The sequence below is a fragment of the Mustela erminea genome, chromosome 3, assembly GCF_009829155.1.
Source record: "Mustela erminea isolate mMusErm1 chromosome 3, mMusErm1.Pri, whole genome shotgun sequence".
NCBI lineage: Eukaryota > Metazoa > Chordata > Mammalia > Carnivora > Mustelidae > Mustela > Mustela erminea.
This window is the reverse complement of record NC_045616.1, coordinates 13,678,883-13,691,810: the sequence shown is the minus strand read 5'-3', so window position 1 is coordinate 13,691,810 and position 12,928 is coordinate 13,678,883. Positions and strand designations below refer to the sequence as shown.

General features: G+C 58.4%; 1 protein-coding gene across 12 annotated transcripts in view; it reads right to left on the bottom strand.

The window, feature by feature from the left end:
* FLT4 (fms related receptor tyrosine kinase 4) overlaps positions 1-12,928 on the bottom strand; it is a 40,134-nt gene that overhangs the window by 17,360 nt on the left and 9,846 nt on the right. For 8 of the 12 annotated variants that reach the window (XM_032335258.1, XM_032335259.1, XM_032335262.1 and 5 more), the window contains exons 2-12: positions 8,335-8,431; positions 7,686-7,930; positions 7,402-7,514; positions 7,107-7,272; positions 6,806-6,945; positions 6,303-6,471; positions 5,907-6,024; positions 3,119-3,273; positions 2,836-2,998; positions 1,482-1,611; positions 338-446 (exon numbers count right to left, since the gene is read on the bottom strand). In XM_032335258.1, the coding sequence (XP_032191149.1) occupies positions 338-446; positions 1,482-1,611; positions 2,836-2,998; positions 3,119-3,273; positions 5,907-6,024; positions 6,303-6,471; positions 6,806-6,945; positions 7,107-7,272; positions 7,402-7,514; positions 7,686-7,930; positions 8,335-8,431 (1,605 nt within the window). Of the gene's footprint in view, positions 1-337; positions 447-1,481; positions 1,612-2,835; positions 2,999-3,118; positions 3,274-5,906; positions 6,025-6,302; positions 6,472-6,805; positions 6,946-7,106; positions 7,273-7,401; positions 7,515-7,685; positions 7,931-8,334; positions 8,432-12,928 lie in introns of those variants that run through there. The other 4 variants (XM_032335254.1, XM_032335255.1, XM_032335251.1 and 1 more) reach the window with 3 other exon arrangements.

Sequence of the window (12,928 nt, the reverse complement as noted above, 5' to 3'; positions counted from 1 at the left end):
TTTTCCCCAGGAAAAGTGTACCTGTGTGTCAGTTGCTGTGTTGGAAAGGGAGTGGGTGGGAGATGGAACCACAGGAGTGGAAGGGCACCAATGGGGATGTACCTCCAGGGCTGGGGGCAGAGTGTGCCCCTCTATCCCATTGCACCAGCACCCTGATCCATGTGCTAATGACCTCCAAATCTATCCCTCCCTCTGAGACTAAGGAGCCTAGTGTCCCACATCTTCGGAAACTCAGTGGGCCCAACCTGACCTCACGGTCCTCTCCCAGGCCTTCTTTCTGGCCTTCTGCTCCCACTGGTTCCCGACCTCCACCCCCCGCCCCTGCCCGTTCACTCACTGGTCACATAGAAGTAGATGAGCCGCTCATCCTGGCCCACTTTGTTGAAGACCACACACTTGTACATGGCAGACACATTGGCGTTCTGGATCACTAGCTTGCTCACCGTCTACGCAAAGCATGAGCACAGGGCTCCATTTCCTGCCCAAGCTCCTCCCACCCTGACCGTCCTTCCTTTCTGCAGGGAGGAGTGGGGCTAACTGAGGCCTCCAGCTCAAGAGGACCAAATATCAGAGACAGGACCAGAGGCAGTGAGTTTGGGCGCAGAAGGGAAAGGCCTTGCACAGTAAGGGGGGCTTTCTGAAAACATCAGGGACATGGCTAGTAACAGCAGGCTTAAGCTGTGGCTGAGGTCAGAGGGGCAACATCAGGCAGGCTTCTGGTTATGGACGGGCTTGGGCTGTGGCCGCGTTGAGCAGGGGACAGGCCCAGCCTAGAAATGGGGCAGTCCAAGCCAGGTTTAAGATTCGGGGTTTAGAGTAAGGCTGGTCATTCATCCAAGGCACATTCACCTCAGGGCGGCTCACGGCCCCTCTCTCAAGGCCCTGGGTGGTGGCCAGGAAATGGGATGGGTCGCAGGTCTCCCGAAGGATTCTGGCCTGGGGAGTAGGACTCTTGGAGGCAGGGGGAGGAGAGAGGGCCACAGGCCCTGCCTACCACCAAACAACCCCCCAACCCCACCCGATTCCAAGCTGGGCACATCCTGGCCAGGCCTGGAACAGGAAGAGGCTCTGGAGGTGTGTAGGAAAACAGGAAGTGACTGTAGGAAGTGGGTGCCTTTGTTCAGTCCCCTCCCCCGCCTGGCCTCTTCTAGGCATTGCCCCCAGGCTGCACCCAGCAGCTCCGTTGCCTTCGGAGGGGACCTGGCTGGCCCCAGGCCTGACCTTCCCAGCCCTGGGGCCTGTGGGTAGCTGGGGCCCAGGGCCTGGCCAGGCTCCCTTCAACCTAAGCTTCCCAGTCTGGGAAGCAGCTGGAGATCCGGCCCTCTGCATCCACATGCAGGAAGGGGAGCTGAGGCCCAGGACACTGCAGAAAGACTACCAACTCTCCGAGCTCTGCAGCCTGGTCGAGATGGAGACAGCCCGGAGAGGGCCCCTTCCTGCCTCCCTTCTGCTTCCCCGTCAGAGGCACGGCTGGTGCCTACCTTATTCTTCCCTTCCACAAACTCGGTCCACGTGTCCAGGCTTTCAATGGGGTTCACGGCATCCTGCGTGGTCACTTCTCTCCAGTCCCGACACTGTGGCATGTGGTCTCTCTGCTGCCGCCGCCGGCTGCTGGAAACAGCGTGTCGGTTGAGGGCTGCCGGACACAGCCTTCCCCAGTAGGCAGGAGCTCACACCTGTGGCTCTGCGGTTCCCCTCGACTCACGATGTGCCCCTTCCTGCAAAGTCCACCTAGATCTCCCAGGGGCAGCGGAGTCACCTCTCCTGTTCCAGAAGCCCTCTCTCTCCTCCTCCCAGAGCTGCAGCCCCTTCCTGGGCTGGGTGTGACCCCTGCACTTTTGGTCTCTTGTTGGGCCATGGGTCTGGGGTTCCCAGGGAGACTCTTGTCTGCCCCCAGCAGAGCAGTGCAGGACCCCAGAGTTCTGTCCGTTGGCACAGAGCATAAAGGTAGAGCATCAAAGGGAAGCCAATTTGGAAGTGTCCGGTGGTCTAGAAGAATCTCTCACGAGCCTTAGGTGTAACAGGCCAGCCCTACAGAGCCTCTTCCTCTTCTGTGATGGGGCTACGGCCCGTCTCCGGTTGTAGCTATCTGTTTCCTCCTTGGGTCCCGAGCATCCATCCTTGCCCAGGCTGTGCCCCTCTACCCAACCCACAAGGTTCTCTAGCTGAACAGCAAATGCAACCCTCCCACTCCCCCAACTCAGTGCCCTTCACTGCTCCTAATGCCCTCCAGATCTCTGGCCACCTTGGCACCCTCCTCTCCCATCCCCTGCTGGCCAAGCTGTCCCTGCTCAGAGCATACTCCTGGGCCTGTCTGTCCTGGTGGCACCCAGCTCAGCACAGGGGAGCATGGTCCAGCAGGCCCAGCGGTGGGGCAGGCTCTGCAGCTTACAGCTGTGACCTGGGGAAAGGCAGGTCCCCGCTCCGACCCTCAGTTGCCTCCTCTATGAGCTATCATCGTAAACAGGGCTCAGGAGAAGCTAACTGGGCAAGGGTGGTGTGTCACCAGGCTCAGTATAAGCCTCATAAAACTAGCTCAGGTCCACCCACTTGGAGCCTCATTCCTGTGGTCCCCCTGGATGATGCAGTTATGTGTCTTGGGGGCTTAATTTTCAAGTGGGGGTTGGGTGGGGGCCGCACCATGCCCAGTGTCCAGCCTAACCTGACCCATGCTAGGGGGAGGTGAGGCGAGGTCAGGGATGGGCTCTTGTTGAATTGCCGTAGGTTCCAGCTTAGAGCAGGGCTCTGGGAAGGAGTGGGGGCTGGGAGTGGGGCTCTCAGCCAAGGTTGGGGATGGGGCCGGGAAGCGGGAAGGAACAGGCTGGAGCCACTCACAGGCTGCGCTGGGCGAAGGCCTTGCAGGGAGTCCATGGTCGCCAGTGCCACTGGACGCTGAGAGGAGGGGGGACCCCGTAGGCGGTGCAGGTGAGGGCCTGGCGACTGTGGCGGGAGTAGGTGCTGGGGGAGGAGGCCTCCTTCTCATGGATGTGGGGTGGCACTGGGGGCATAGGCAGACAGCAGGTCAGTAGGCCCCTGCGTACCACCCGCCACCCCCTGGCGTCCCCTCTTCCAGCCTGCTCTTCTTTTCCCTCCCCTCCATCCCCCTTCCCTCCCTTACCGTTTACCACCAGCTCCAGGCTGATGTTGCGCCTCAGGCCGGCCGCGGAGTTCCACAGGACCAGGGTGTAGGTGCCCGCGCTGGCCTCCGTCACCTCCTTTAGTACCAGGGCATGCGGACTCTGGCGCCCGGACACTGACTTTCTGTCCTTGTACCTGGCGCAGGAAGGGAGTTCAGTGGACTGCATGGACCAGGCTCCTGCCCCATCCTGGCGTGCCTTCCCTGCCACAGCCAGGCCCCAACAAGGGCAGCGACCATGCTGTCAGGGGAGGCAGGAGGAGGCTGCCAGTCCCCATGGGCCTAGCTCCAGCGAGCGGCCCCTCCTGCACCAGACTAGGCGAGGGTTGGGGCTGGAGCAGCTGGATCCGGACTGGAGAGCTATGGGGATGGGATGGTCTGCAGGCCTGCCCTGGTCTCACGGTGCCTGCAGGCTCCAGGACTGGCTACCATGCCCAGTATGCCCCGTCTCTCACTGTGGTGTGTGTGGGAAGGATTGGAGGTGCAGTCCCCCTGCAGCACGGTCCAGACCCTTACCCCATGGGGGAGGGCCCTGCCTCACTTTCTGAGCCCAGCTCTGCCCTTCCTGGAGCTTTTCAGATACAGGAACTTCTTGCTGTCCTCACACCTGGGGCCTGGGCACTCGCTGTCCCCTCCTCGCTTGGATGCCCAGTCCTCTAGACACATGTATGGCTCCCTCTCTCCTATATGGAGAGCAACGTTAGAGCAGCGTTTCCCTACCACCCTAGGAACCAGCTCCTGCCCTCTGCTCTTCTTCTACCTGCCTGCCCACGAGCACCCTGGTTTTCATGCATGTGTCTGCAGACCATTTGTCTCCCCTAAGGAGTGGTGCAGAGACCGTCCCTGTACTGCCCTTGCCTACACAGCAGTACCTGCAGGGCCTACCCAAATGTAAACAAATGCACGTGCAAATACATGGCCTTACACCCCAAACCCGGGCCTGAGCTGGGGGGCACAGCACAGCCATTCTGCAGCCTGGGCTCCACCTGGAAACGGTCCTCCCTCAGACAGGGGTCTTCCCCCGCATTCAGCCAGGGAGCCGCGGGAGAGGCACACCCTTGGTCAGAGACCAACAGGGAGACGTCAGGGAGAGACCTGACTCATCTGGGGTCCCACACAGGGCAGGTCAGAGCAGGCCTGGGGCTGTGGAGTCCGCAGGGCTCTGCTGCAGACTTCTGAGTCCACCACCTGCTGTGTCAGTGATCCCATGCCAACCCCTTCATGTCCCCGAGCCCCCAGGGTCCTCTTCTGAAGACTGGGGAAGCAAAATGAACTTTCTTGCCAGGGTCGTGAGGTTTAACTGAGCATTTAGTGTGAGCCCTGCTCCAGCCACAAGCTCTAGCAGCGGAGGACCAGCCTGGCTAGCTGTCCACTAGCTCTCCATCCGTTCACTTATAACCATCACACACTTGACTTGAAGAGAGCCCTGTGAGGCTGTGGGGGCTACTAGTCCCTGGGGCCAGTGTCTCAGTGGACAGTGACCTGGCCGAGTGCATCTTGGAGGTCGGTGTTGGTCGAGGGAGAGGAGAAAAGCCAGAGGCAGTGGGAATGGTGAGAAGGCCCCAGCTGCTTCAGCGTCAGGCCTGGGTCAGACCCCAGATGCAGCAGAGCTGGGGAAAGCAGAGCCTCCCAGAGCAGCTGAGTCCTGCTGGCCTTGGAGGGCAGGAGACAGAGTCCCAGGGGTCTCTAGGAGGCTGACATGCAAGGGAGGGTCCAGGCTGCTCCCGGCCCCCCAAATGTTGGCTCTGTATCAGGTACCTCCAATGGACCCCAAAGCCTGTGGCCTCAGAGGAAGGTTTTTTCCAGGCCAGGCCTGGGGCATCCTGAGGTCCTCCCAGGAGGCAAGCCAGCACAGTGAGACTGAGAATATCTGGGCCTCTGCTTGCTCAGCCCTAGGCTTTTTGAAAAGGTCATCCTGCCTGGAGGGACGTACCCCAGGCTGGGAAGGGGGGGGGGGAAGATGAGGCAGAGCCCTAGCAGGGGGCTTGGAATTCCGGTAGGAAAGCCCTCTCCCCTCTCCCACCTCTCTTTCCTTGTCTGCACCATGGGGGTCAGGCTAGAGTGTGACAGCCCAGCACTGGGCCACACTGAGGGTTCCAATGACCTGAGGGTGTGTGGGGGGTGCTATGCCAACCCAAGCTCTTAGAGAGCTCTCGGGGAGCACCTAGCAAGTGTGGAGCCACCACGAAGGGATCCCCCTTCACTGGCCCTTGGTACACCCCGTAGGGGAAATCTTACTGTCAGGTCACAGGCCAGAGCTGGGGCCCTAGAGCCTGTGGGCCTCCTGGAAAGTCTTGCTTTCTGCCACACAGCTCAGGCTCAGCCCAGAGCCTGACTCTACAACACTTTGTGGAACCTGTGGCATCTCCAAACTTCGGGGTAGGAGGGCCCTGGTTGGGGGAGGCAGCAACGTGTTCAGAGGGGGCCTGAGGAGCCCAAAGCTGCTGCTGCAGGCTGGGCCAGAGCCTCAGGACATCCTCCTGCTGGCAGGGCCCTCTGAGATACTCAGCAGGAGCAGGGATGGGTTAGAGGAAGTCCTGCAGAGCGTCCAACACGCCCTCACACGATGCCAGCTTGCACAGTGTCATAGCAAGATAACTTTCCCTCTGGCTTAAATGCTGTATCAGGTGCACATTCCTTAGAGTGTCTTCAGGGGTCTCAGGACATGGACCCTCGTAGTGGGGGAGGCTGCCCTTCCCGCCCTGTGGTCTGTTCTCATTCTGGGCCTGGGGGGGGGTCTTGTGAGAGGGGCAGGGGCCAGGGCTGGTACCATTGGAACTCTGGCGGGGGGTACGCCGCTAGCTTCACGGGCAGCTTCACCAGTTCGTCTCCTGCTGTGGCCTCCAGAACCGGACCCTTGAGCCACTCGACGCTGATGAAGGGCTTTTCTGCCAGATGGGAGGCATCCATGTAAGGCCGGGCCTGGAGTCACTGACCTACCCCTGCCCAGGGACTCCCAGCCACGGTCCAGCAGCCCCAGGCACCAGACAATTTGCAGACCCGGCTTGCCCTGCCCTCTGGGGGCCCAGTCATTGCCCTCCCTTCCCTCTGGCTGGACTCCGCCCTGCTCAGGGGCGCCCTGCTCTCTGACCACCCCCCCACAGTGCACAGGGACCCTTGTTCCCAGGGCCTGATGACGGACGCCCCGCCCAGCCCCAGGCGGTACCGTGCACAATGACCTCAGTGCTCTCCCGGAATCGCTGGATGCCGTTGTTGGCTTCGCACACGTATGGGCCCAGATCGTGCTGGCTGACGTTGTGGATGGTCAGGATGCTGGAGAGCTCTGTGTGAGTCTGCTGGGAGCGCCGCTCTGGCACCCACTTACCCCGCTCTGCCTACCCACACCCAGGGAAGCCCAGGGTCAGAGCAGGCGGGCTCTGGAAAAAATAGCACCAAGGGCACATACCCCAGCCCAGCTGTGGCTCTGGAAGCCTTGGACCTGGACCCAGAATGTTCCTTGGGGTAACCCCTTTCATCCGACAGGGGGTCTTTGGGAAGGACTGGGTCCACACCTCTTCTATTCAGAGGCCAGTGTGCACCAAGCAGGTGGGAGGTGTGTGGGCAGTGAGGGGGACTCCTGCAGACAGTGTGGGCATAGGACAGGTATAGGCAGGGATGAGGCCTCTGGGGGTGGTTCCAGTGTGGCCCTGCAGGGGCTGTCGGCTTCACCTGCTTCCCTGGATAGTCCCAGTCGAAGGTGACGCCCGAGTTGAACTCGGCCCACACGGTGCAGTTCAGGACCAGCTTTTCTCCGACCAGCAGCTCCAGCGACTTCTTGGGGAACAGCTGGATGTCATAGAGCTCATTGCCTGGTGACACAAGCACAGTGACCCCCTAGGCCCCTCACGGGATGGTGGGCACACAGAGCACAGGGCACAGGGTGCCCGCAGAGGCCAGCTGCAGCTCCGATGGCCCCATCCCTGGGATTTGGGGGACACCCCATCATCCTCCTGCTCCGGGCAGCCCGTACCTGTGATGTGCACGAGGAAGGGGTTGGATAGGAAGTCCTGGCCACCCCAGGTGGTCTCACACTGCAGGTAGAGGGCGTCCCGCAGCAGCGGTGTGGGCACGCGCATTCCCCTGCGGTCATCCCAGACCACCTCCTGCCCGTCGGGCCGCAGCACTGAGCTTTGCTGCTGGGACATGGTGGCTCTCAGGGCCCTTTCTCCTGGCCAGACCCACGGCCACCTTTCCCAGGGACAGGACAGGATGGGAGGGACTGGAGCTTGGGGCGGGAGTTGGGAGGAGGAGGAGGAGGACCGTACCGATCGCAGCGTGACATTGAGGCCAGGGATGGACACCAAGCAGGGCACCCACATGGAGTCCTTCCTGTTGACCAGGAACGTATCTGGCTTGTTGATGAACGGCTGCTCCACGTCTGAGGGGAGGGGGGCAGGTTGTGGGAGGGGAAGGCTGGGCTTGGGGGGGGTCCTCCGCTCAGGGGAGGGGCAGCCCCCAACCCTTCCCCAAACCGGGTCTGTAGGCTGGGGGTGGGGGTTGCAGGTGCCTGGTGCCTGTGGTGCCTCCCGGGCAGCCACTGGGCCCTCACCTCTCACGAACACGTAGGTGCTGGCGGCCGTGGTGCCCTCGATGCGGGCTTTGATGTACTTGTAGTAGCAGCGGTAGCTGCCCGTGTCATTGGCCCGGGCCTCCTGCAGCAGCAGTATCTTGCAGTAGGGCCTGGTGTCTGTGCCCTCGCAGTCTTGCACCACCCCTGTGTCCTCGCCGTCCTTCTCCCCTGTGGCTGGTGCCTCCTGAGCCCCTGGCCAGGACCACTCAAGGGGGTGCTGCCCCCTGGCAGAGGACACGAGAACTCAAGCCCGAGCCACAGCCCCCAGGGCACAAACCTTGCCCGTAGCTTGTCTCACCCCGAGGTTGGAACAGCCCCAATTTGGGGCACATGCCACAGCTGACGGTGGGTGTAGGGGACCAGGGGTCCATGCAGGGTAACTTGAGAGGTGGGCATGGACAGGCCTGGGGTCAGCATGGAGTGACACAGGGCTGGGGTGGGTGCCAGGTGTCTGCAGGGCCGGGACAGACCATGCTTCCAGGCACGCACTCAGGTGCCCAGGGATCCCCAAGACTTGAGGTCGCTCTGCCCTCACAGAGAGGGGGCGCCTCCTGGATTCTCCTCTATCATCTCCTGCCTTGGCCTGGGGGCATTCAGGCCCCTGTCCCCCTGGCTGAGGACTGCATACCTGCAGGAGATGGATAGGCTGTCACTGGCGTCAATGATGTGTGTCTCCTCAGTGATGTTTAGGGTCGGGGGAGTCATGGAGTAGCCCCTCGCCAGGCCTGGGTGGAACACAGGGTTAGTATGGCGCTGGGTCGTGAGTTCACACAGTGACGTCAGTCTGGTCCTGATGGGCCTTCCCTCCCCCTAAGAGCACACTCCTCCCCAGGGCCGGGGCTGCTTTAGCTCTTGGCCCTGGGTGTACCTGCAAGGCCCCAAGACAATGAGAAATCTTTAGCTCAGGCACCCCTGGCCCTTGTCCCTGGCAGCAGTCTGGTCCCACCCCCAGTGACCCCTGACCTAGGGGAACCCCAATCTCTCACCCCAAATACGCTGAGCTCCAGCATGAATTCAAAGGGGGGAGCCCGCAGGTGTCATCCTACACTGGGGGACACCTGGAAGGTGCAACCCTCACCGTCTGTCTCTGACATGTCGATGTGTGTGTGCCCATGGGCTTGTGTGTGCATGTGTGTGCGTGTGTGCGTGTGCATGTGAGATCCCGGTTGGGGTGGGAGCAGGCCTTGGGAGAGGTCTGGACCTGGAACTCTGGCAGATGCATCCTGCCAGGACCATCCTGAGACAACAGGAAGAGAGGACTGTGTGGCTGGAGGCCCAGGGCCGTGTCCTTTCCCTCCCCCTGTGTCCCTGTCCTCCTGGGGGGTATAGCCCACTATTGGTCCCAGCCTGCAGCCCTCTCCAGTCCCACAGATCCAGCTTCCCCGTCCTCCCCAATCCAGCCCTCTGATGCCCAGTGTCCCATACTGGCAGGTAACTGTGGCACGTGGATCCCAGGGGCTCCCCACCATAGTTTGCTTTATACCACCCTGACCCTGACTGCCCTAGGAAACAGTCCCAGGGCACATTCTGGACACCAAGATCTCATTTCAGCATCCTAGGGACAAGGCAGCCACTAGCCAGGGCCTGGTTCACCCCTCACTTCCGTGCCTCCTGCTGGCCAAAACTTTCCAGGCACCACACCCTTGTAGGCCAGAGGCAGAAACTCCTCACTGTGCATCTAGTCCCATTGTATAGACAGGGAAATGGAGGCTTTCCTGCTGGAGGGCACTCTCACTTTCAGATGAAGTAGGGGCACACCAGGACTCTGCCCACTGCCTTCTCTCCAGCTTCATCTCCTGATACATCTCTGAGATGCACAGAGCTCTCACCATTGGGACCAAAGTGCCAGGCTTTTCATATCTTTTTTTTTTTCTTAAAGATTTAATTTATTTATTTGAGAGGAAGAGAGAGAGAGTATTACAAGCATGGAGAGGGGTAGAGGGAGAAGGAGAAACAGACTCCCCACAGAGCAGGGAGCCAGATGTGGCGCTAGATCCCAGGATCCTGGGATCATGACCTGAGTTGAAGGCAGATGCTTAACTGACTGAGCCACCCAGGAACCCTCAGGCTTTTCCTATCTTGAAGTTTTTGCCTTCACCTGTCTTTTTGCCCTGGACATTTGTACTTCCTTTCCTCCTGAGGATCCCCCTCTTCAGGACCTTGTTCACTTATCCCTTCCCTGTGGCGGGGCAATCAGCGTTACTCAGGCAGCTTCCGCCTCCTGGGCCCCTGGTGTTAAGAATACATCTCAAGCTGAACTGTGGTTTTCTGGTCACATCTGAAAAGAGGCTGTATTTTCTTCACCTTCCTAGGTTCAGTACAAAGGAGAGGCACACTGAAGGTGGGGGGCATGGATTCAGTAATGGTAGGATGGGTGATGGATGATCAGATAAATAAGTAAATGGATGGGTGCTTGGATAGTTGGGAGGGTGGATGGGTGGATGGATAGTTAGATGGGCTGATAATGGGTAGATGGGTAGTGGATGGATAGAATGATGAATGAGTGACGGGTGGGTGGGTGGACAGTGGATGGGTAGATGAATGGGTGGTGAATGGATGAGTGGATTGTGGGAGGATGGGTGGATGGCAGGTTTGGTGAACAGAGGGTGGGTGGGTGGATGGGAGTGGACAGGTGGATGAGTGGTTGATTGTGGGAGGTTGAGAGGATGGGGGTGGATGGTTGGATTGTGGGTAGATGGGAGTAGATGGGTGGATGGGTACGTGGATTGTGGGTGGAAGGGTGGGTGCTGGAGTGGGTTGATGGCTGGTGAATGGGGCTTGTAGGATCTTCCTCCCTAGAGGACACCATATCACCAAAGGAAGAATCCACATCACTGTACTAAACAGGCAGACCATCTATTGTCTTTGCCACCCTTTCATCCATCTGTGCAAGGCTCTCCCTTGTTGCTCCCCCCTCAGTGCCCCGTCTTCACTCACTTCCACCCAGCCCTGAATGATCAGCAAACTGTGCTGTAGACCTCACTGTCTTCCTCCATCCCTCCTGCCTTAACTGAAACCTGAAACCTTCTGAAGCACCGCTTTCCCTGAGGTAGTAGCGCTTTCCATGGTACATGCCTGGCAGTGGAGGGCTTCCTGTTGTCATCTCCCTTCCCTGATGGTATCACCTGCTCCCCGCTAAAGCTGTCATTAGCTGGCATCCTGGTTATTTCCCCTCATTCTTTGCTCCTGGCTCTCCAGCTCCCATCGCCCCAACTCAGGCCAATCCTCATGGTTTCAACATCCACACAGATGACTCACCAGTGTCCTGGCCTTCGTTGTCCTCATCTCCACTGTCCTCCCTTCTCCTGTCAGCCACTTACTTCCTGGGCACACCCTGGACCTGGTCCTTACCAGAACCTACGCCATCACGGAGTTCTTGCCTCCTGTCCTGGTCTCCTCATCTTCCCTGCCTCTTGCTAGATGCCCTTGTCCCACCACCGCTAAGTCCTTCAGCCTCATCAAAACTCCCAGTCTAGGGACCCCTCCTCAGATAGCCCCTCCTGGCCTCATCCCTGTCCTGGATCAGTGGGGACCTCAGCCCATCATTTGTATTCTTTCCTTGCCTCTCACCTTCCGCCCCACCCCTGCAGCACCATCATGGCCCCCAGTGGCTCAGCATTCAGTACAAAGCCAGAGCTCTGTGCTGCTACTCCCTACTTTCTTATCCTGTAGGCAGAACCTAAATGGGCCCTTGGACTGAAGTTCATGGTGTTCTCTTCTCCCTCATTCTCAGCATTAATGAAGTAAAGCCATTAGATGGAGATCATCTTCTGACATCCAAACTCCTCACTCCCTGCCTGGGTCTTGGAAACCTTCTGATACTCCCCCTCCCAAGGCCAAGCCTTCTATCTCCCATCCTATAAACAACATACCCCTGCCAAACTCCTTCATCCTCTATTCCTTTCCAGCCCTGCCCCCTTTCCTATTTCCCTTCACAGCAAAAACTCTGCTTGCTATCCCTTCCTTTCACATTGGCTCATCCCCCCTCTGGGTGTAGATGTCACCCTTGCTTTATGGAGCCATCGGTCAAGGCATCCCATGATCTCTATGCTGCAGGAACCGTGGTCACTTCAGGCAGGGAGCAGGCCTGTCTTCTCCTCTGTCACCTTCTGTGAGCTCACTGTCTCCTTGTCTTCCTCTTTCCCCTCTGCCCAACATCACATGTATCGCTCCTCACTCTCTTCCTTATAGGTCTCTCCCCTAAGTGTCCAGATACCTCCAGAGTTTCTTCTACCTCCTGTCCTTCTCTCAACTCCAATCTGAAGTATCCAGTTGCCATAGCGCTTGGCCATCTTACAGACACCCCAGGTCCCACATTTCTGATGTTGAACTCCATACTCATACATTTTTTCACTCTTGCTGAGGATTCTCCTTGATAGTTCCCATATCCCCTGTGGGAGAAGCAATGGATAAGATTCTACTCACCCTGTGCAATCCACCACCAAAGCAACCCAGAGCCAGGCCCTGCTCTAATACTGGGGCCTGCTCGACAGCATTCAGCCCCAAAGTGGGTACCTGGGCCTTCTCTTACCTTTCTTCAGTCTTGCACATAGTTGTTAGTTAAGAAACAGAAAGGACCCATATCATGCTTGTGCTTCAACCCCATCAGTGACTTCCCACTGCATTTTCAGGAAAATCCAAACTCGTGGCTGGACCACTGACCCCCTTTCCATATCCTTTTGGGCTACTCTCACCTTGTGTTCATGTCCTTCAGCCATCTTGACCTTCAGGCTGTCCCATAACATGCATGTTCCTTCCTGTCCCAGGGCCTTTGCACATACTTCTCTTGATTTGCCCCCTCTCACATGCCCTGCATAGGCTGGCTTCTTCTCACCCTCAAATCTTACCTTAGTCATGACTTCTCACCCCGTCCAAAACCTAAGTCACCTTTTAGTATCTATTTTAACCTTCTGGTTACTTCATCCTTCTTGTTGTGATTTGTAACTAACTTATTTATTTATTTGTCTGTTCAATTTACATTCTTTTTAAAAAAGATTTTATTTATTTATATGAGAGAGAGTAGGAGAGAGCACAAGTAGGGGGGAGTGGCAGGCAGAGGGACAGGGAGAATCAGAGTCCCTGCTGAGCAGGCAGCCCTATGTGGGGCTCGATCCCAGGATCATGACCTGAGCTGAAGGCAGCCACTTAACTGACTGAGCCACCTAGGTGCCCCTCAACTTATGTTTTTCCATTTCTTCTACTAGACAGTAAATTTCAGTGGG